Genomic DNA, 23,256 nt, shown 5'->3' on the forward strand with positions numbered 1-23,256 from the left:
ATTAGGCACCAGGCTAGAAACCATGGACTGAAATGGAGTTCAGATTCCACCACAGTCAAAAATGCTAGCTGGGTGACCTTGGGCCGGTTATCCTCTCCCAGCCTAGTCCACTTCACAGGGTTGTTGTTATTGTGGGGAAAATAGGAGGAGGAGAGGAATAAGAGGCAGGGGTGAAATCCAGCAGATTCTGACAGGTTCTAGAGAACCGGTAGCGGAAATTTTGAGTAGTTCGGAGAACTGGCAAATAACACCTCTGGCTAGCTTCAGGGTGGGGTAGGAACGGAGATTTTGCAATATCCTTCCCCCAGGAATGGGGAGGGAATGGGGATTTTACAGTTTTCTTCCCCTGGAGTGGGGTGGAAATGGAGATTTTGCAGTATCCTTCCCCTGCCATGTCTACAAAGCCACACCCACAAGGCCATATCATGCCCACAAAGCCATGCCCACAGAACCAGTAGTAAAAAAAATTGGATTTCACCACTGGTACTAGGTATGTTCTCTGCCTTGAATTATTTGTAAAAAAAATAAAGGCAGGATACAAACAAAATCCTTATAGATTAAAAAAAAAATGTAAACTACAAGGAGTATTACTGATACTGCAAGAAGTCAAAGGGTAGCCAAATAAGATTCTTTGCAGAATAGGAATAATGCTAAAGTATTTTGATTAGCTGCAAGCCCCTCCCCATCAGTCTAGAGATCTGGATTAAATTGTGTAAGTCTGATCAATGACTGAACTAAAGCAGTTTCACTCCGAATCATGTAAGTCTGGGGAAAAGAAGCATAATAAATTCAGCAAAGCAAGATAAGATCATTACTATTTTAAAACAAAGTAGTAGTTCTTGGGGTACAATGGAGATTGATGCACAAGCTTAATATTTTTAGTACCAGTTGTATTACATTGGGTTAGGCAATGATGTTTGGACTGCAACTCCCATAATCCTTTACTATTGGCTTTACTGTCTGAGATTGATGGGAAAGGAAACTCAGAACATTCAGAAGCAAATATTTTCTATTTTATCAGAGTGCTCATACCCATAGAAGTAGCCTAGAAATAATTTAAGGCGTTTCATCTGATTGAAATGTAATCTCTTCTTTTTCTATTTTTAATTTGCTTTTACAGGAGGAGTAAGAGAAAATGAAGGTGAGTGCATTCCCAGCAATAACCAAGAGGATAGATACATTGATGGATGTTAATTATTTGATCCTTGTGGGAAAAAATGTCGGTATTTTGCAAAATGCACACTGACTGCCATGTCTTCTTCCCTTCTTTACACTTCATATGCGCTCTTTCAATATTAAATGCCCTCCAGATGTGTTAGGACTTGGCTATGAAGGTGCCAGGTTCATAAACACTATGCTGGGTGAGGACCTAGTTGAGTTCATCCTTCTTCTTAACATCTCCTTTATTCTGCTGTTGGAGGAATATGTTGCCAGCATGCACCAATGTATTAGCTGATAGGGTTGGAGCTAAAAAGTGAAAGAATTAAGAACATTTTACTAATGTGTGCAGCAGGAAGAGATGAGTGTACCTACTTCAGGGTCATGAGATCAGGGGTGGGATTCTACTGGTTCAGACCGGTTCGGGCGAACTGGTAGCTCCAACGGTTAGCTGGGCGCGAACCAGTTCTCCCTGATGATCAGATGGGCCCACCTGTCCTCCCATGCTATTTTCCTACCTTTATCTTCTCAGCTGATTCACGCGGCAGAGCAGATTGCCATGCCTCAGCTGTGTTTCTCCTCCGAAGAAACGTGGAAGTGGAGATTTCTTCAAACTGCGCACGCGCGATCACCAAACCGGTTGTTAAATTGGGAGGATCCCACCACTACATGAGATGCAATGTTGAGATGAGACCCTGCTTTTGAAAAATTGAAATAACTCTAGTAGTCAACCTTGGCATTAGATGCAATAAATGAAGCTATCATAGATACATTTGTGTTGTGAGAAAACCTTTGTAATGGCTCTTTCTCTCTTTCCAGGGAATATGTTTTACAGCTGGTTGCAAGGTAACTGATTTTTTTTTTTACCACTTTAACTAATGCAGTGTGGATTGCATTGCAGATGCAATGTTGATTACACTGCAGAATTAAATGTCTACCCTTCGAATTGCCATAGTTTTCTCTCAATGTTTCTTACAGATCTCTGTGTGGAGAAGAGAGCTTTCTACAAACTTATTTCTGGTCTTCATGCAAGCATCAACATTCATCTCAGTGCCAGATACCTTTTGCAAGGTTGGTGGCCTCCCTTTCTTCTTAATGCCCAAAAGCAGCTTTTTCCAACCTCTAGACAGGGGAAAGGGGAAGAGTAGGATCACATGGCCATTTCTTCTGCTTCATCGCCACAGTGGCAATCGTGAACTCTTAATATCTCTCTTCACTTCCTTTGACGCCCAAAATATCCCTTTGTGATTCCTTGCAGAACCTTGAATCATAATAAAACTGTATAAAAGACTCAAATATAGAAAGAAAGTGAAAAGATCATGATATACTAGTACTGTTCTGCCCCAGCTACGGACCCCAAAGAACGCAGCACACACAAACTCTATACAAAGCTTATTTACTCAAAATAACTTAATCTTTATCATTCAAAGGCTGTTAATGCACTGTCTTAACAGCCTATCAGAATTCTACGATAAGGTAATCACAGTCTTACTAGAGTTGGCAGGAAGCCCAGAAGCAGTTTTGCAGACACGAAAGAGAGTGAACTAAAGTTGTTCTCTACAGCTTGTTGCAAGCGGCGTTCTTTCTTAAATAGGCTAAGGGAGTGGCCAAGCCTTACTCTCGAGGAGACCTCCTCCTGAGGAACCACTCCTGCCTTTTGGCAGCTCTGCGTGCCCGTGTATTGAAAAGAGGCTCCTCCTCTTTATCCTCTTCACTTAAAGGAGCTTCTGGAGGTTCTGAAGGCCCTGGCTGAATCCTTGCCTCTGGCACCACATCTTCTCCAGCCTCCTCACTGTCCAGCTCGAGCGCCAGCTGCACAGGCTGCTGGCGCAGCACCACACCAGCCTCCTCCTTGTCGGAATCAGCTACAATCCGCGCAGGCCACTGGCGGCCACAACACGTACATGCTTGGGCATCCCATCACTGAAATGCGTTTGTCTCTTCTACCGCTGCTTCATGTGGAGTAAGAATTCTGTTGATGATATTGGATACAACCGTGATGTATGAGACAAGCAGCAACCATCAAGTGATCTGACCTCAATTTATTTAGGATTCTGAAACACAGCATGGCCTTTTGAGTACAAGTAGTCCACAACTTACAACAGTTCATCTAGTGACCATTCAAAGTTACAACGCCACTGAAAAATGTGACTTATGACTGTTTTTCACAGTTACGACCTTGGCAGCATCCCCATGCTCATGTGATCAAAATTCAGACACTTGGCAACTGACTCATACTTACGACGGTTGCAGTGTCCTAGGATCTCCTTTTGCATCCTTCTGACAAGCAAAGTCAAAAGGGGAAGCCAGATTCACTTAACAACTGGATTAGTAATTTAACAACTGTAGTGTTTCGCTTAACCATTGTGGCAAGAAAGATTATAAAATGGGGCAACATTCGCTTAACAAATGTCTCACTTAACAACAGAAATTTTGGGCTCCATTGTGATCAAAGATCGAGGACTACCTGTATTGCTACATGGCATAGGGCCAAATTACTTGTGGGTTTGCCTTTCCTGGAAGTATCTCTCCCTTGTATTAGGTTAAACACTGTGGGTGCACTCCAAGTCCCCTCCCTTAAATGTTGGCAATGGGAGGAGCATCTTCTTAAGGGCTGCCCAGTCCTTTGGAACAGACTCCCACCTGACATCTTAGGACTGTTTGCTTAACAACTGTTTGAAGTTACTTGAAGTTACAACAGCGTTGGGAAAAATCATGACCTGTATTTGCACTTATGACCATTGCAAACCATCACACCACCTCTGCAATCACATGATCACAATTTGGGTGCTTGGCCACCCATTCAAATTTACGATGGGTTGTAAGCGTCCTGCAGCCCCATGATTGTGAACTGCAAAGTTCTGGGGTTGTTTTTTTTTTGCATGATTCCAATATATAAAATGGCAAAAAAAATCCCATTGGGGAAGCTGGATTTACTTAATTTCACTGAGTCACTTTACAACTATTGTACAAGTGGTTGTAAAATTGGGTCTAATCATATGGCAACTTGACTTAAAACCTCAGCGGCTTGTGATGGAAATTCCTTATGATTGAAATTCCGGTCCCAATTGTGGTCATAAGTCAAGGACTACCTGTAATGCAATATATTAACACAGTGAACCACAATTAAATAGTTATACCATCTGAGCTGTCATGAAAAGAATATAAAATTTTTCAAAAGTATGAAATGAATTTGAACCGTTAGCAGAAAGCACAAATGATTTATCAGTAAACTGGGGGTCCTCCCTTTCAGGCATATAGGATGTTGCTTAATAGCATCAGTTTGGTTAGTTTTAATCTTGATTTCTTTCATTGGTTGTGCAAACCCAAGCAATTTGTTACGTTTATGATTTTAGTATTATGTGAAGTCAAAACGTGTGTTCATTCGGTAACCAGATTAGCTGTGTTACGTGCATTGAACATAACACATTTGGTTAAACCTTTTTAATTGTGTATGTGTGTAGAAAGACTCTAGTATCTGAGGCAGGGAAGTGAAGCTTATTTAGATCTATGGCTTCTGGGCCAGAAAGAAAACAAAGTTTGTCAGGTTTTATTATGACTGTTCATAGATTTTTCACCCCCAGTACTGATTTAATCAAATGACTGAGCAAAACAGAAAACAGAAGTTTTACAAAAAGTTCTGAGGCAATAAAATGCAGGAAGAAAGAGCCAAACCACACATAAAATAGGAAGTATGAGATCATAGAATGATAGAATGCCTTGAATTTTGCTTCACCTTTCAGCAGGATCAAAATTTAATTGGATCAGCCATACTGGCAAAGAAGCTTTTTAATATTTTATTTATGTGTTGTTTTCCCTGATCTGGATGGTTTTCTTTTTCATATGCTATCAAGAGGTCCCTAGCTGAGTAGCTGAGTCTTCTGTTTACCCTTATCAGTGAAATTAAGACACATGGGAGCAAATAAAGTATGTTTTTGGAGATGCTGCAGGGAGTTTTTCTTCCCTTGTGGTGACTGAAAGGTGGCAAATATATGAACCAGAAATAGGTTTGATTGATTTGATTTGATTTGATTTAGAGTGCTCAAGTCCATGCCTATTCTGGGCGATACACAGTTATAAAATCACTACTAAAAAGATACTGTAAAAACCACAGATATCCAGAAGGAGAAAGGTCATTCTTTCTAAAAACAATATGACACACAGGGTTGGATTAGATTAGATTTTTTTTATCCTGCCTTTATTGTTTTTATAAATAACTCAAGGCAGCAAACATATCCAATTCTCCTTCCTCTTCCTAATTTCCTCACAGCAACCCTGTGAGGAGAGTTGGGCTGAGAGAGAAGGACTGGCCCAAAGTCACCCAGCTGGCTTTCATGCCTAAAATCAGACTAGAACTCACAATCCCCTGGTTTCTAGCCTGGTGTCTTACTTGGAGGAACAACCTTTTTTACGGGACCTTCTAAATATAGAAGTTGGCAATGCTTCAAATCTCATCCATTAAGCAATGCCATTTGATGGAACTTACGAAATGTGCTTTGTCTGTATAAGTTCCTACCTTCTGGAATAATATTCCCTAAGATCTGCTTGAGAAGTAAGTGGCCATACGAAGAAAGAGTGAATGAGTCAATCAGTCAGTCAGTCAATCAATCAATCCCATTAGATTTTTTTTTTTTCAATATGATTGAAGTTGTCCATCTATGTATATAAGAAAAAGAAAAAAGCAGATAGTTGTGGGATGAGTGGGTACTTTTTAAACAAACATTTTGGCCACAGAATGGTGTTCTGATGTGATGATGTCACTTAGCAAGCGCAACCTCTTCCTCTTATAGCTTTGATTTGTTCTACAAGTCAGAATAATAGTAATAAATACAACTCATGATATATCTATTTCGACCCTTCTACCCTTGGCTGAATTTCAGCATCATAGTCTAGGCTAAGGGGTCTGCAGATTGTGTGCTGGGGAGTTGCTTAGGATGAGATGGCCATGAATGATTCTTGAGTCATACCTTCAATATTACCTTTAGCCTTTTCTTTTCTTTTGTAAGACACGTGGGCAGAGAAGAGATGGGGGCACAATGTTACAGAGTTCCAGCTGCGTTTTGATGAGATCTTGACACAAGGCGAAGGACCCAGGAGGCTGAAGAACCTGTATTTCATCTATCTAATTGAGTTACGGGCCCTCTCAAAAATCTTGCCCTTTTTTGAGCATCCTGATTTCCAGCTTTTCACAGGGGATGAGGATCAAGATGTAAAAACCAAGAACCACCTCCTGGAAATTCTTCATTTAATTAAGTAAGTGCATTTCAGTGTGCTTCTTTGGTCACCGCAAGTATGGTGTCCTGTTTGTAATCAGTTTTGCTTGTCAGTAGTTATTTTCAATGGATTGTTAGTCTCCCAGAGTTGGATGTTGGGTGGGCATAAATTGAATACATAAAAAAAATAAATAAACGAAGTCCTTGGGTTGATGGGATGATTGTGCTGCAAAGAGCAGGTTTTTATTCACTTTACCGGTGTAAAGTAACCAGTTCAAACAAAATTGTAATATAGTTCAATGATTTAATTCAAGGTATTATTGGAAGTCACTAAAAAGCATTGTAAAGAATTTTTGAATGTTAGAACAATATTGGGAAAATGCTAAATAATATTATAAATGTATTCATGTTTTGAGTGTATATTTAAAGCATCTGAAAATTACAGCCTTTTCTTCATCCTAACCACTGAAGGATGAAAAGATTTTATTTATTTCCCATCTTTATTATTTTGATAAATAACTCAAGGCAGCTAATGTATCTAATACTCCTTCCTCCTCTTATTTCTCCCACAACAACAACCCTGTGAGGAGAGTTGGGTTGAGTGACAGGGATTAGCCAAAGGTTACCCAGCTGGCTTTCATGCCTAAATTGGGACTAGAACTCACAGTCTTCTGGTGATCGACCCAAAGTCATCAACTTGGTTTTCATATCTACAGTGGGACTAGAACTCACAGTTTCCTGGCTTCTAGCCTGATGCCTTCACCTCTACACCAAATATGACGAAGCAAGAATTTAAAATAAAGCTTGTAGCCCATTTATTTGATAATGTGCACAATGATACATTCATTGCACACTGTGTGAGAGAGCCAAACAAATAACATTCCAGGCAGATTCTGTAACTAAACTGGGCATAGAAATCCGTCATTCCAAGCTGCAACCCACTCAGGAAAGGCTTCCTTGCTCAAACCGAAATGGGGCACTGCTTATTAAGTAGTGTAAGTTCTCTGCACCTTTTTAGAACTATTTTTCCCATTTTTTCTTTATTATAAATAGGATCCATCATATGAGCCACAGATCTTACTAAATGAGACCCTTTGGCGGGATGGAAGGCGTAGAAGTCAAATAGATAAATAAATAAATAAATAAATAACAATAGAATAAGCAAGCTGAGACTAGTTATGCTAATTTTAGTTAAATCACGTCCACCTTTAAACCAACCAAAATCCTTTTAAAATTTCACAATGCGCATATCTGATTTTAAGATTTATATCAGTAGTGGGTTGCCTCCGGTTTGCACCAGTTCTATAGAACCGGTAGTAAAACTGGCGGGAGGTTCTGGCCACCGACTCCGATGTCACTAAAACGCTTCTGCGCATGCGAAGTGAGCGCACATGTGCGGCCCCGCTGCGAACCGGTAGTAAAGGTAAATAGAACCCACCCCTGGTTTATATGCAGGTGAAGAATGCTGGACTCACTGTCATCTTGTTAAGGGGAAAACCAATACCGGTAGCAGCGTGTGGATTTATTTCCCATAGCGCCTGAGAGTAGAGCAAGAACTAACGGATATTTGATAGGGAGAGATCCAAACCAACCATGAGAGTTATTATGCAGTGGAACATCTTTCCTTGTGGGATGATGATTGTTCTATCACTTGGGGTTTTCAAACAAAGGATGAATTGCTATTTGTCTGAGATGGTTTGGGGATTCTTGGGCAGGAGGTGGATAGAAGACCACTAGAAGACTTCTAGTGGAAGTCCCTTCCAGCATTATGATTCTATCCGTCACAGTGATCTATGGCTCCAAGCTCTTTAACTTCCAGGTATCAGAACTGACTGGAGGAAAAAGGTAGTTTGGTTAATAGAATGTGGGAAAGTAAGTTAGAGAAAAATTCAGTTCTTATCACCAAACCTCTCTTGTTTGTTTATATGTATCCCACCTTTTATTATTTTTGCAAATAGCTCAGGGTGGTGAACAAATCCAACATATCTTCCTCCTCCTACTTTCCCCACAACAGAACCATGTGAGGTGGATTGGGCTGAGAGAGAATGACTGGCCCAAAGTCATCCAGCTGGTTTTCATGGCTAAGGCAGGACTTGAACTCATGGTCTCCTGCTTTCTAGCCTTCACCACTAGACCAAACTGGCTCTCAAACTAGCTATTTTGTGAGAGTGGGTTGTGTATTTAGATATACCTGGCTGGTACAATGGCATCCACTTAGTCTTGCAATGAAATGGTAGCTCGTTAAAGAAATGAAAATAAAGAGTTAAGAATTGGGCACTTCCATAGGAAGCTGGGGCAGAAAAGTAAGATAAAGAGATGTGAGCAGGCAAGCAAGAAGCCAAACCAGGGGTGAAATCCAGCAGGTTCTGACAGGTTCTGGAGAACCGGTAGCAGAAATTTTGAGCAGTTTGGAGAACCAGCAAATACCACCTCTGGCTGGCCCCAGAGTGGGGTGGGAATGGAGATTTTGCAGGATCCTTCCCCTGGAGTGGGTGGGAATGGAGATTTTGCAGTATCCTTCCCCTGCCATGCCCACCAAGCCACGCCCACCAAGCCACACCACACCTGCCAAGCCATGCCCACAGAACCAGTAGTAAAAAAAATTTGGATTTCACCACTGAGCCAAACTGATAAAGAAAAGGTAGCACAGAGAGAAGAGTCAATTTTAAACAAAAGTAAACTATAATTCTGAAAAAAAGAATGAAGTTTTATTAAAATACATTTTATCCTAAGCAATTTACATATTACAGTAGTTCATACAGTTTTATTGTTAAATAACATTTTAATTGTTCACAAGCAAGCAATTAATATAATATATATCTCTGTTTAAGCAAGAGGTACTCTATTATTAGAAACAGAATTGAGAGAATATATCAGTTACCAGATCTGGATAGAAATCAAGATGACAGCAATGAGTTACAAGTATTTTGAGGGCTGACCCACACAACCAGCTCCTCCTAATGTGAGTCTGGGTGTCAACAATGCCACTTTGTCATCTAGCCAAAGAAGACTCCTGGCCCATTGTTTTACCAAGAGTATACTTTACTAAAGCTTTAAGTGGTTACAGAAGTAGGGAAGCTGGATCTGGCATTTTTGCACGCAGACAATAAAATTAACTTTCCCTTTTCCGTGGCCATTCCCCTGTTTATTTATTTATTTATTTTATTGAATTTCTATACCGCCCTACTCCCGAAGGACTCAGGGCGGTGCACAGCCATGAAATAAAACACATAGATATACAAAATTTAAAATCGAATAAAATGAATTAATGTTATCAATTAATGTCCAGTTGGATGCCTGTATATTGTTGGGTAATAGACCTTCATTTCCCGAACTTTTCAGCTCTGCATTTCGATGAGTGACCCTGGCCTGGCTGGTTTCCATTCCCCACCCCCATTCCCAATTCCTCCCTACATTCCAATCCACTCCTCATTGGTAATGTCAGGCCGTCAGTTTATGATGCTTGGCTAGCAGAATGCCAGCCATGACAGTGGATTACTCAAGTGCAGGAACACACAATACTCTGCTTGTACTCAGCTTACCTGAGAGGTAACTTCCACTCGCCTTTTCCTTCTGCACATCAAAATACTGTTTTGTTTTTTTTAATTTTTTATTATATTTTTATTGTTAAAGAATAACAAAAAGGAAAAAAAATCAATACAAAAAATCAATAGTAAGGAAAGAAAAAATTTTTTTCCCCCAACGTGCTATACAAACGGAAAGGAAGTTTTAGGAACTTGAAGTCTTCAATTCTTCCAGAAATCTCTTTGATAAGGTACTGGTGCCGATTCATCCAATCTCCCAAGTGCAAAGTCCACAAATGGTTGCCAAGTATTCCAAAAAACATTTTCTTTATATATACCACTTCTAATTTTAATATCACATGTCAATTTATCATTTAATGCAAATTTCCATGTTTCATTGTACCATTCTTCTAATTTTAAGTCAACATTTAATTTCCAATATCTAGCAATTATAATTCTCCCCATTATAACCAAAATCCTCACCAATTAACAACTGGAGAAAGAGAATCAAAATACTGGTTTTTGATTTATGCCAGTTCAAGCATAAAGTCTGGTTCATCTACTGCTCTTCATTTCATTGTAGGAAACTCCTTTGTTTCATTTGGCTGTTGTGCACTATAGGTAGTTCTAGATTTATGGCCGTAATTAAACCTGGAATTAAACTGTAATTAAACCTGGAATTACGATCGTAATTAAACCTGGAATCGCTTAATGACCAGTAAGTCATACTGGTCATTAAGTGAGTCAGCCCAATTTTTATTACCTTTTTGCAGTAGTAATTAACAAATGTAGTGGTCGTTAATCAAACTCATTGTTTGCAATCAATGTTTTTGCCAACCAGACATTGGTAAAACTCTTTGCTAGCATTTAATAGTCTGGATTTTTGTTGCCAAGATTTAGCAGTCCTAATATCAGTATAAGATCTCAGTTTTGGGTGGGTGATTGTAACTTTTTAAAATATATTGCTTTATCCTCTAAATAAACATAGCTTTTATGCTATTTCTGATCCTAGTTAAACTTATCTTCATTCCAACTGCAGTTAAGGTCTAAAAGATAAACATGCTAGTCTCTCTTGATTAGTGTCTCAATGGAGTTTGGGTAGCATTGAATCAAAGGTATATTTAACTTATCATTGTCATCTCCAGTACAATTGCTGAAGGCAATCGGCTTTCAACAAGGTTCACTGTAATGAATTGCAAACTTTGTGGAATACAAGGTGTAGCCCTGAAGGTAAATGACAATAGTACATGGATCTCAAAATAACACTAGAATCTTAAGATTCTAGTTGCAACAGAAACCAACACAAAAAGCCCTTAAAAGAACTACTTAAATTGCTGATAAATAGAATTTTTTTTCATTCTCTTCTACAATGAAAGACCTTCATTATTAATAATGTTTCTCTTCTTCTTCAAGATCTTTTCCTTTGCACTTTGATGAAAATTCACTTTTTGCTGGAAACCAAAAAGAAGCTGCCAAGTTAAAGGTAAAATTAAGTCACTTTCAGCTGGGGTGTTGTTGTTAACACTTTTTGTTTGTAAGTTCAGCGGCACCCAAAAGCAAACACTCTTGATACAGGATTGCATTTGTGGCAGTGAAGACTTTAAATCTAGTTTGTTAAGATGACATAGATACTATAAAACATTCCGATCAGAAATTAATTAGAAATTATAGCATCAAACAATAATATAATATATTTACGGGACCACCTACTACCACCAATAGCCTTCCACTGGCCGGTACGCTGTGATAGAGAGGGGCTCCTCCAGGTGCCATCGGCCAAACAATGTCGACTGGCGGCCCCTAGGGGGAGAACCTTCTCTGTGGGGGCACCTACTATCTGGAACGAGTTCCCCCCGGAGATACGGAGGATCCCGGATCTGCGCACCTTCCGCCGCACTCTTAAGACCTTTTTATTCCACCAGGCGGGCCTGGCCTAATCTTTTCCCTCTTTTTAATTATGCAAATTTTAATTGGTTTTTTAAATTATTGGGGTTTTAATATGTTTGGGCCAAATTTGTTTAATTCGATTTTACTTTGTTTTTAACTTTTGTATTTATGTATTTTTACTGTTTGGCTGTTCACCGCCCTGAGTCCTTCGGGAGTAGGGCGGTATATAAATTAAATAAATAATAAATAATAAAATAATAATAATAATATTCATAACCAGCTTCTGGGAGAGAAGAAGAAAACTCTCTTTGGCTCACCATCTTTTCACTCTACAAAAATATGTGGAATAGGGCAAATCTTGCAATAATTTCTAGAAGGATCCAATAAAATATGGATTGGAAACAGGCAAGCTTTTAGAATAGATAGACCCTGGGAAACTGAGATTCCAGGCATTAGTGTGCTACAACTCCCAGCACCCTTTACTGTTGACTTTGCTGACTAGGACTACTGAAATTGGAATTCAGCCATTTCTGGAGAAGAATAGATTTCCTATCCCCCAAAAGGTAGTTATAGAAAAAGGACTGTGCCATGCTTTGGTTCAAAGGCAAAAATGTACCTATGAATGCACAGGAGGAGTAGATGTAGCACCTATATATCTAGGTCAGTGATGGCTAACCTTTTTGCCGTCGTGTGCCAAAAGCGGGGGGAGCACAGGGGGGGTCACGCCCACGCGTGCCCACACCCATAATTCAGTGTGCCCCGCCCCCCAAGCATGCGCGTGCGACACCCCTGCGCTCCCCCCACTTTTGGCATGTGATGGCAGGGTGGGCCCAGTAGGCCCATTTTTCACCCTCCCCAGGCTCCAGACGCTTTCTTGGAACCTGGGGAGGGCAAAAACAGCCTTCCCCATCCCCCCAGAGGCCAGAAACGGCCCATTTGCTGACTTCCGATGGGACTGGAAGGCCCGTTTTTCGCCCTCCCCTGGCTCGAGCCTTTCTAGGAGCCTGGGGAGGGCGAAAACGGCCTTCCCCACCCCCCTGGAGGCCCTCCGGAGGCCGGAAATAGCCTGTTTCCTGACTTTCGTTGGGCTCGGAAGGCCTGAAAATCAGCTGGCCAGCGCTGAGCTAGGGCAACACTCGCGTGCCCACTGATATGGCTCCGCATGCCACTTGTGGCACACGTGCCATAGGTTCGCCATCACGGATCTAGGTAGTTCTTGAATTATGACTATAATGGAGCCTGCCCCTTACGGATGTAACTTGCTACGGTTAGAAAATGTGTTGGTCATGTGACTGACCTGAATTTACAACCTTGTCTGTGGTGGTCATTGGGTGAATCCATGTCATCAAGCAAACACTGCAATTATTAAGCGAACCAATGTTTCGCTATGGGTGTAGTTTTGACAAACATTTCAAATCTGGGGTGTAAGTACTCCCTAGGTAGTCTGTTGGTATTTCAAACAGTTGCTAACCCAAGGACTAGATGTAACTGCTTAAGGCAATTGTGTTTTTCCCCAGGGTTGGTGATATTTCCATGAAAAGATTCCTTTGGTTTTAAGGAATTGCAGAGAGGACTCTGGGATAGGGTAGTTACCTGAATCCTAAAAAGCTCTTATGCTTTTAAGTGTTGCATAAAGGAAGGAAGAATTCCTCCACTTGATCTTCCTGCATTTGCTGCAGAGTTGCATCCTGGAAAACAATAACATAATAAATTAATAAATAAAGCTCAGAAGCATGGTTCTGGATTTTTCTATTTGAACTAGCTAAGGCAGGGGTGTCAAAACTCAAGGCCTGGGGGCCAGATCTGACCTGTGTGGTGCTTAGATCTGCCCCGCGGGACCACCCTGGAAACAATGAAGGACCAGTCCATGGTGCTTCTCCCAGCAAAAACGGAGCTCGGGGAGACCACGCATGTCCCCCTCGGCTCCATTTTCGCTGGCAGAGGGCTGCAGGAGGCCATCGTGGCCGAAAACAGAGCCTCAATGAGTGATGCCAACCTGGCCATATCCACCCTGGTCATGCCATATCCACACCCATCCCAGCCATGCTGCCCCCCGGCTCCCTGAGGTCAAACACAACCCTGATGCGGCTCTCAATGAAATCAAATTTGACACCCATGAGCTAAGGTATCGAATGGAAGGAATACTGCAGATTCAAATCAAAAATAACGAGTGAGTTTTTAAATCACTAATTCATTAGTTCATTTATTCTTTCTCAGGAGGAATTTCGGTTCCATTTTAAGAACATTTCCAGGATCATGGATTGTGTAGAGTGCCTGAAATGCCGCCTTTGGGGGAAGCTGCAAGTAAGTTACTCCACTCCCCCCCCTTTTTTTTTCTTTCCTGTTTCTTCAGCTTCTTTGCAGTGGTGACATTTGTCTTCTGTTGCTATCTTCTCAGTGCTGGCTTTGTATGCATTTGTTGTCAAGGCTTGAGTTTATGTATCCAGAATTAGCCCATCTGTCTTTCTTCAACTTTCCTGCTCTTAGCCATTGCCAGGTCTTATATTATTATACTTTTATCCTCCTCCCCTTTTTATATATAGTTCAACATGATGAACATGCTTAGTTCTCCTGCCTCCAATTTGTCCACAACAACAACTCTATGAAATGTGTTGGCCTTAGAGAGAATGACTGGTCACTCAGATGGATATCATATCTAAAGGAGGCCTAGAATTCACATTTTCCTGGTTTCTAGGCCAGCACCTTCACTACTACATAACATTGGCTCTCTATATCTTTTCCCTTCTCCACTCTGCACCAATTAGAGTCTCATTAGGTTAATGACAATGACGGGTTTTTTTTAAGAACTGTAGCTAGAACTTCCTTGTTTTTAAATTACACAGACACACGGACATAGACATATGCCCTAAATGTAGTTACATTCTGTTATGTCATACACAAAATGCACCAATTGGAAGGTCCAATCAATTATATAATTTCTTCTTTTTGATAAGTAACATTTATTTTACTATTGAGTTTTATTTTGTACTGGTCTTCAACTGCAACAAATATATCTGACTATATTTGCTGAATGTCAAACTTGACCCTAGGAGAGGAATTCCCAATTGTGCATCAAAAAAAGTAAGAATGTTTTTGCTGTGAGGATTTTGACCAGCAATAAATCTTGCTAATTCAGTATTTGTATTATTTTCTTCTTTACTTTTACGTTAAAATTGTATTGATTTAGCTAATGTAATATTTGCATATTTGATCAGATAGGACGTTTGGAGGACTACCCATTCATTAAATACTTTATTTAAATTGCCCAGTTTTTACTTTAAAAAAATGCTGGTAGTGATTACAACCTGACTTCCTGGTGTGATGTTTAGTTGAGATCTTGTTCCCACTGTGTACAGACTCAGGGCTTGGGAACGGCGCTGAAGATCCTGTTTTCTGAAAAACTGATAGAAAACATACCAGAAAAAGGTCCTTCACATGAATTTCATCTAACAAGGCAAGAGATTGTATCCCTCTTCAATGCTTTTGGGAGGTGAGTTTGACACTTTCTATTTGAAAGATGAAATCAGTGTCACGTATTCTCAAATTATGTTTCTCCCCCCTTCCACAGTCTCTTCCAGATTAGCTAAATAGAGATGCCATGCTACACTTATATCCAAATAATCTTTTTTTCGTTGTCTGATGCAGGATTTCAACAAGCGTTAAAGAATTAGAAAACTTCAAGGAGCTCTTACGTCCGCTTCAGTGAATTGACCCTGATGGAGACCAACTTCCTTATTTTATGCAGATTGGACTCTGAGTGATTCTTGCTGGTGTGGTGCCAGCATGATCCCATTCTTGGCAAGAAAGGCTAAGTCAACATGATCATAAAAATTGGTCACATTCTCTAGCTTACAAGTTTATATTTGGCTCTGAGGTAGCTGAAATATTCATGAAAGACTCTTTTTCCAAAGCAGGATATATATCAGATATTGGCCTTATGCGTTCTATTTTTTAAAATACACACACACACACACACACACACAATGAGGGTGGGAGAATTGTATCCTTCCTGATAATTGCTGAACTACAACTCCCAGCAGTCTTTATCAGCATGACCATTAGTGAGAGATACTAGGAGTTGTACTTTACCAATATGTGAAGGACTTCAGGTTCCTTACCCCTTGTTTACAAGGTTTCTTCCAGCCTGAAGGATCTTATCTGCTACTAATGAAAAGGCATAGTGCAGCTATTCTATATATTTTTCTATTTGTGGAAGGAAAAGGCTAGATGAAAAAACCATGGTTACAAATGAGACTTGATGACATCATCTGGATTCCCTGCAAAGCAACTGCATGATAAAATGCCTCGTTTAGACACACAATTAGAATCTCTTCATCTTACATAACAATGTCTCTTAACAAAAATTACTCCCTGCTTCAGTGTCCTTAAATAATCTTGTGTAAAATGCCCGAATCAACCTAGTCTCACATATTTGAGTGAAATTCCATTCACTTGAGTGACAGACTTACAAGAGCCACTTGGGGCAGGTCCACTTGCCTGTTCAATACAGGAATTGACATTAAAGCATTCCCAGCAAGATGGCTCTCTCCTCTCACACGGTTTGCATGTCATCTTTTGAAGCTGGTTGGAAGTGGAACTCCAGACTTAATACTTCCAGTCAGCTCCTGTTTATCATTGAGTTGTATGAGATGGGTCTATGACAATTTCCTGCGACCAACTTGCCACAGTCAACTCGCCATGGCCAACTTGCTATGGCCAACTTGTCACAGCCAACTGACCGCGGGGCAACTCGCCACAGCCAACTCACTGCAGGACAACTTGCTGCAGGACAAAAGTTACACTAATATGAAAGAAATAGTGAAATAGAATCATTAAAGAAAGGATGCAACAGGAGGGACAAAATGAAATGTAAATGGCAAAAATTAAAATAATTAAAAAATTTATTTTAAATAATTAAATTGAATTGTTAAATTGTCCTACAGCGAGTTGTCCTATGGCAGGGCTGTCAAACTCGCAGCCCGCGGGCCAGATGCGTCATGAACTGGCCACGTCCATGCCCGGTTTAGCGAAGGGGAAAAAAGTCGCACTACATCATGTGACGCTGCTCTGACGATGCGAGTTTGACACACCTGTCCTATGGCAAGTTGGCTGTGGTGATTTGTCCCATGGTGAGTTGGCCATGGTGAGTTGTCCCATTCCAGTATGAGATGCCCTTTTTATTCAAAAATAAAAGCCAAGCTCTGAGTCCAAAGCAACTGGTCTCTATCCAGACACTCTCCAGAGATCCCATTGTATATGTCTTCATTCCCAGTTGAAATAGCCATTAGCTGTGTTGGCTGGGAATGATGGAACTGAGACTACGTTACTGGGATTTTGGTACAATAATTTTTCATCTAGTGCCCACTAGATGGTTCTGAGCTATGCTGCAGGTGAACTTCAAGAACCATTTAAAACAGATCTGTCTTTTCCTGGGACTGCCTGGTTATCTCTGCAGCTCCTGGGTGATTGCAGAAAAATTCAGATTTGGTTTAAGGAGTTGCAGAAAAATGATTAATAAGTCCCTCCCCTTCTTCCCCCAAATTCAGAAGCACCTTTGCAACAGGGGTGGGTTCTACTTACCTTTACTACCGGTTCGCAGCGGGGCCACACACAAGCATTTTAATGACGTCGGGGTCGGTGGGCGGAGCCTCCCGCCAGTTTTACTACCGGTTCTAGGATCCTATTTTTTCCCCCTCACTCTCTTTAGTTGTCCATTCCATTGAGTGTGCTTACTCCACACAATCTTTTGGTGATTAAAGGAAAGATTAGAAGGTTCAATTAAGGATCTACTGATCATAAAACAAGATACTTAAAACAAATCTTTAACAGCGGAAGTCGTAACACAAGGTTTTGAATTTTATTGCTGTTTTCCATTTTACAGAGCTGTAGATTATGAACCTTTTGCAAATTTTAATAATAGTATCCATCAGAACTTGGGGTAAAATTACGTCTTCATTTTTCCCTTTTAGCATAATACACAGCATTTCCAGAGTAAACCAAGGAAGATGCCAGGAGTGAAGAAAATAATTTTATATCTGTATTATGATACTCTCTCATTTTGTTTCTTAGTGGGCTTGGTGCAATTTTGACACTAGATTGCAACATTTTACACCCTGGTGTGAGAAGTTTCACTTTCCCTTCTTCCAAAAAGTTTCATGAAAAGAACAGTCCATATTTGCCATATTTGTTGCTTTGTGCCAGACTTCCCCAACTTGGGCATGGTATTCCCAGAATTCTCAGCAACAAGTAGCTGCTTGGGGAATTTTGGGAACTGAATTCATGGGAATTTCCCCTCCCACATTGGGAATTTTTTTTTCCTGTGCCAAGATAAACTTTATTTACATAACATTGGAGGGGGAGCGGGTTGTAATAAAACCATAGGGAATTTCTGTCACTGAGCTAGATAGATTTGTAACTTATGTTTATAATAGCCTAGAGGAGGTGTTCTTTTTTTTTTAATTGCCTGGAAAATAAGAGCTACTCAGGGAACTACAGTTATAAGATCCCACACGAGGACTTTCCAATTCCCTACTGTTGCACAAAAGAGGGTCCTTCAGCAGAAACTGGATGCTTCAGATCAAGCAAGTCTTGTATTTCGATAATCCTTCCATTAGCTCTGAAACCTCTACAGGACATATGCTATTGTAAATTGGCCTGAGGCAGGGGTGTCAAACTCGATTTCATTGAGGGCCACATCAGGGTTGTATCTGACCTCACACTGGGCGTGGCCAGGATGGGTGTGGCCAGCTTGATGTCACTCATGTCGGGGGCGCCTGTGATGGCCCACCCGAGGTCCATTTTCACGGGCAGAGGGTTGCAGAAGGCTATGGTAGCCAAAAATGAAGCTCAGGAGCCTGTTTTCACTGGCAGAAGCACCGCGGGCCGGTCCTTCACTGTTTCCAGGGCAGCCCTGGAGGCCAGATCCGACCCTGGGGCCTTGAGTTTGGCATCCCTGGCCTAAGGGGAAGGGCAGCTTTAATTTAGGCCAGCCCTTGAGATCACAAGCTGGTGACATGGGAACTGGGCATTTCAAGCTTAAAGTAAAATAAAATAAAATAAAAATAAGCAAAGGCTTTTTGGCCCTCACCACTGAATGTAATACTTGGAGCTGCCTCTATGTGTTTAATTTCTTCATATTTGTTTAGTAAAATGATGCTTCTTTGATTGCTGTCCTATTTTCAAGGAAAGCACAGAAATAATTTTGTCCTGTACTTGAATTGCTCTTTACTGTGAAGATTAAAGTAAGACTTCAAAATAAGATTAAAGACTGAGACTACTACTTCCAAACCCCCGTTTCCTTCTTTTTTGATTAAATCACCATAGAGAGGACTTGTAAGAGAATAATGCAAACTTTGCTAACTAGCCTTGGGGGTTGGGAGCTGAGGTGGACAGTACTGGAATGTACATGTAAGTACAAAACCTGGATATGACAATTAAGTATATTTGTTATTTACTTCTCTTTCTTTTGATGTTTCCAAAATGAGGCCAAGAAGCTTTGGGGAATTTGAAGGAACGGTTGTTGAAGGTGTTGAAAATTTCACTGTGGTGATGGCTTTCTTTAAAGGACTAGTAGTACAGTATACACTTTCAACAAACAATATTGAACAGAGAAATTTTTGGGGGGGTATATGTTTTATTTGCAGTTTTCCTTTAACAACCAATTTTTTTTGTGGACAGTGTAATGACTGGGTTAACATATTTTTCACACAGTGCTCACAGTATTAATAGTTACCTATACAGAATGTTTGTCTTCCAACTTCTAACCTTAATGTGCTCATTATAATTGTAATATACCCCTTTTATGTATCGATCTATATTATACTATTTTCCCAATTTATACTTATTTCTTTATTTTTCCCATTTGTTGGGGTTCTTCTATATTCACCTCATTATCTTTAATGTTATTCTCTCTTTGTCATTTTTTTATCACTTTCTCCAAAAGTATATGTAAAACATCAATAACATTTCTTTATACAATATACTTATTAACCCATTAAATCACTAATATTTTAATATTATAAATATCACTCAGTGTTCCACCACATTTTCAATATCTCAATTTTCTATAAACACCAATAAAACCAGTTGTCAATAAGATTTAATCAGTCCCAAGTTTATATCTCTAAGTCTCCTGAATTTATAGTCCTTGAAAACTATATTTTCCAATATATTTTTGCATCCTGTTAATCATAATACCTTTAGATATACCTAGTCTTAGTCTTCTACCTCCTAATCTTAATATATTTATGTTTATAATAAATTCAATTATATATCTATATATGTCCTATTTTCCCAATTTAAACTTTCCACTTATTTTTATTGGTTTTCAATATAATTACTATATTGCAAATTATACCTCCATCATCTCAGCCTTTTTAGAATTTCAACATTTACTGATTTTTTTGGTGATTCTCTTATGTTTCCTTCTTGGAATCCTATATATCTTTCTAACATTTTTGCACAGACTAATTGTTCCCTTTGCCTTACCGTTTATCTCAGTGGTGAAATCCAAATTTTTTTACTACCGGTTCTGTGGGCGTGGCTTGGTGGGTGTGGTGTGGCTTGGTGGGCGTGGTAGGGGAAGGATACTGCAAAATCTCCATTCCCACCCCACTCCAGGGGAAGGATACCACAAAATCTCTATTCCCTCCCCACTCTGGGGCCAGCCAGAGGTGATATTTGCCAGTTCTCCGAACTACTCAAAATTTCCGCTACCGGTTCTCCAGAACCTGCTGGATTTCACCCCTGCTTTATCTCCTCCTGCTGCATCTTTTGAATATCCATCCATAACCCTTTCATTATTTTTGAAAGATCTTCCTTTTTTCCCTCTATTATAAGCTCTTAAGGGATTATCTATTGAATTTTTAGTATTATTACTGTCCTTTCAGTGTTTTAATCTGCTTTTAACTTATTTTTATATTTTTGTAATTTATTTTGCTTTGTCCCCTCCACCACTTCTTCTAATTTCTCAGCTATCTTCTGTGTGTTATATTCATCTTTCCCCACAATTTGTTGACAGCCTTCTACTTTCACATCTTTATCTTTAAATATTCCCATCAACCTCTTATAATTCTTTGTCACTATTTCTAACATTTCTTCATAAAACTTTATTGTCTCCTGCTGGGTCATTTTGTAACAAGTTAATATACCTCTAATATCCCAGTATCCCAATATCTAAAAACTCCAGAAAAAAATCAATTGTTAATAAAATTTGGTCAATCCCAAAATTATTACTCCAAGTCCCCTAAACTTCTAATCCTTAGATGCTATAAATTTGTGCTTTTCAGTCCTTGTAATTTCTAATTTACACCTTCCCAATTGTCCAAATTTTAAAGATTTATTTATCTTTTATTTTTTTTCTCCCCCCCCCTCCATCGCTTTTCTTCTTTTGCTTTGTAAGATGATCTATCATGTGATGTTGATAACCCAAATCCAATTTAGCCCACTGGGTTTCTTCAAATCTTTCAAATCCGCTTTTCAGTGTACAGTTCCAATAAAGTTTAAGTGTTTAATTTAATTTGTCTTATGAATCTTCAAAAAGCTCAGTTAATATTTCCCAGCATCCAAATCGCCTACTAAGATAAAGTCACGGTCAAGTAGCTTTCCAGGTGTTGTTTACTTTCTGTCATCAGTTCCTTTGAATTTTACATGTTGCAATCTTCTTCCTTCAGTAGATGGCTCCCCTGCTCCCAATTTCAGCATTCAACATAGTGTAAAAGTCAAAAACAGCTGTTTATCATCCAGTCAGGGGAGTTAGAGATCGAATTTAGAAAAGCAATATATCCCAAGTCACTTTTTACAATGTTGTTTGGCTTTTCCAAGCTTTCTATGTTTTAAATCATCCTTTAGGTTTTTCTTTTACTTCTAGGTTTTTAATCTTTAATCTTCCTCTTTAGTTTTTAATCTTTAATCTTTCTTCATAATCCAATCACCACTTTTTTAACATTTGGAGATCATTTTTTGGAACTTTTACTTAGGTTAAATCTCTAAGGTAACAGTTGGAAATTTTCTCACCCAGTTTCACTGCTCTGTCCACACACCACTCCAGCACAATATCTTAGTGTCCTGGTTGTCCCAGCTTGTGACTGACCAAAAATGGCCGTTGTCCCTTCTGTTCCTTCAGGAGAGCTTTCTTCGGATCAGTGAGGAGATTGCAATTTCATCGTGATCGATGAAGTGCCTCTCCTTTCTTCACCACCCCTCCAGGGCGGCTTAACCCTGTAGGGCAGGGGTGTCAAACTCGATTTAATTGAGGGCCATATCAGGGTTGTGTTTGACCTCGGGGTGCAGGGTAGGCATGGCCATCTTGACATTCATGTGGTGGTGGTGCCTGAGCACTCTGCCAGCAAAAACGGGCTCCTGAGCTCTGTTTTTGGCCTCCTGCAACCCTCTGCCAGCAAAAATGGAGCTCGGGAGGGCTGCCCGCAGCCCCCCAATCTCCGTTTTCACTGGCAGAGGCACTGCAGGCCGGTCCTTTGCTGTTTCCAGGGCAGCCCTGCTGGCCAGATCTAAGCATCCCACTGGTCAGATCAGGCCCCGGGCCTTGAGTTTGACACCCCTGCCATAGGGTCTCCCAGAAAGCAGTTGCCGGCTGCATTTCATGGAGCCCAGCAAAGCTCCAGTATTTTCCAGCCGTTCTTGCCGTGACACCAACCGGAAGTCCCAACAAAGAAAAATTTTTATAGGTGGGGATGTTCCTGCAACATGCTTCCACATGTAGTTTATTCAATCTTGAGCACATGTGGAGGGTAGCCTAACTAAGCTAAAATGTAGATATTTTGTAGTAAGTTGTATCTGATAAAACAGCCAGAATGTTCCCTTCAAGCATGTAAATTCTGATTTGTTACAGCTATTTGGAAAGTCACAATTTTAAATAGAAGCTCTTCCATAGAACATTTGTGAAAATGCAATTTCACATACTTTAGAATTGTGATCTAGGAATACACAGTATGGATAGGGGGGAGTTTTAACAACTTTCCCTAACCCCTCTCCGTGTTTGCTTGAAGATATAAACACATGTTTTAAAATAGCAGTAAGTGATTGACGTCCTATTTTACTGGAAAACATCTAAAAGCCTGTTTTGGTTTCTATTCTTTTAGGAGATATGTACGAGTTGTTCAAACCATTGAAGTTATAAGGATGCATCCTTTGCCACACTTGTAGCCTTTTTGAAAGTATAAGCATCTGTACTTATTCTCCCTTAACCATCCAGTCTCAACTGTCAGTACCTATCCTTCCATCCCCACCCCCTCCACTATCATGATTGATGAGGCTTCTTGGATGAAAAGTGAAATGTTTTCTTCTTCGAGGGAAAAAAATAGTCCAGTTGCCTTTTGAAAAAGCTCCTTTGAGACCTTATCCAAGTTCTTTCTTTTTTTCCAAGCTTATTTTTCTGGCAGCAGACCAGAAAAGTAATATTCTGGCAACTGGAAGAAGATTCAGGGAAGATGATGACAAAAATAACTGAAGAAGTC

At 40.0% G+C, this 23,256-nt stretch overlaps 1 protein-coding gene across 1 annotated transcript in view; it reads left to right on the forward strand.

Annotated features, from left to right (window-relative positions):
- ERO1A (endoplasmic reticulum oxidoreductase 1 alpha) overlaps positions 1-19,069 on the forward strand; it is a 37,642-nt gene extending 18,573 nt beyond the window's left edge. The window contains exons 9-16 of the mRNA XM_034433382.3: positions 1,121-1,141; positions 1,978-2,004; positions 2,137-2,229; positions 6,165-6,411; positions 11,309-11,378; positions 14,000-14,086; positions 15,139-15,272; positions 15,428-19,069. Coding sequence (XP_034289273.2) covers positions 1,121-1,141; positions 1,978-2,004; positions 2,137-2,229; positions 6,165-6,411; positions 11,309-11,378; positions 14,000-14,086; positions 15,139-15,272; positions 15,428-15,488 — 740 coding nt within the window. The 3' untranslated portion in view covers positions 15,489-19,069. The remainder of the gene's footprint in view (positions 1-1,120; positions 1,142-1,977; positions 2,005-2,136; positions 2,230-6,164; positions 6,412-11,308; positions 11,379-13,999; positions 14,087-15,138; positions 15,273-15,427) is intronic.
- Positions 19,070-23,256: the final 4,187 nt, after the last annotated feature.

The sequence above is a fragment of the Pantherophis guttatus genome, chromosome 1, assembly GCF_059756535.1.
Source record: "Pantherophis guttatus breed Tessera chromosome 1, ASM5975653v1, whole genome shotgun sequence".
Classification (NCBI taxonomy): domain Eukaryota; kingdom Metazoa; phylum Chordata; class Lepidosauria; order Squamata; family Colubridae; genus Pantherophis; species Pantherophis guttatus.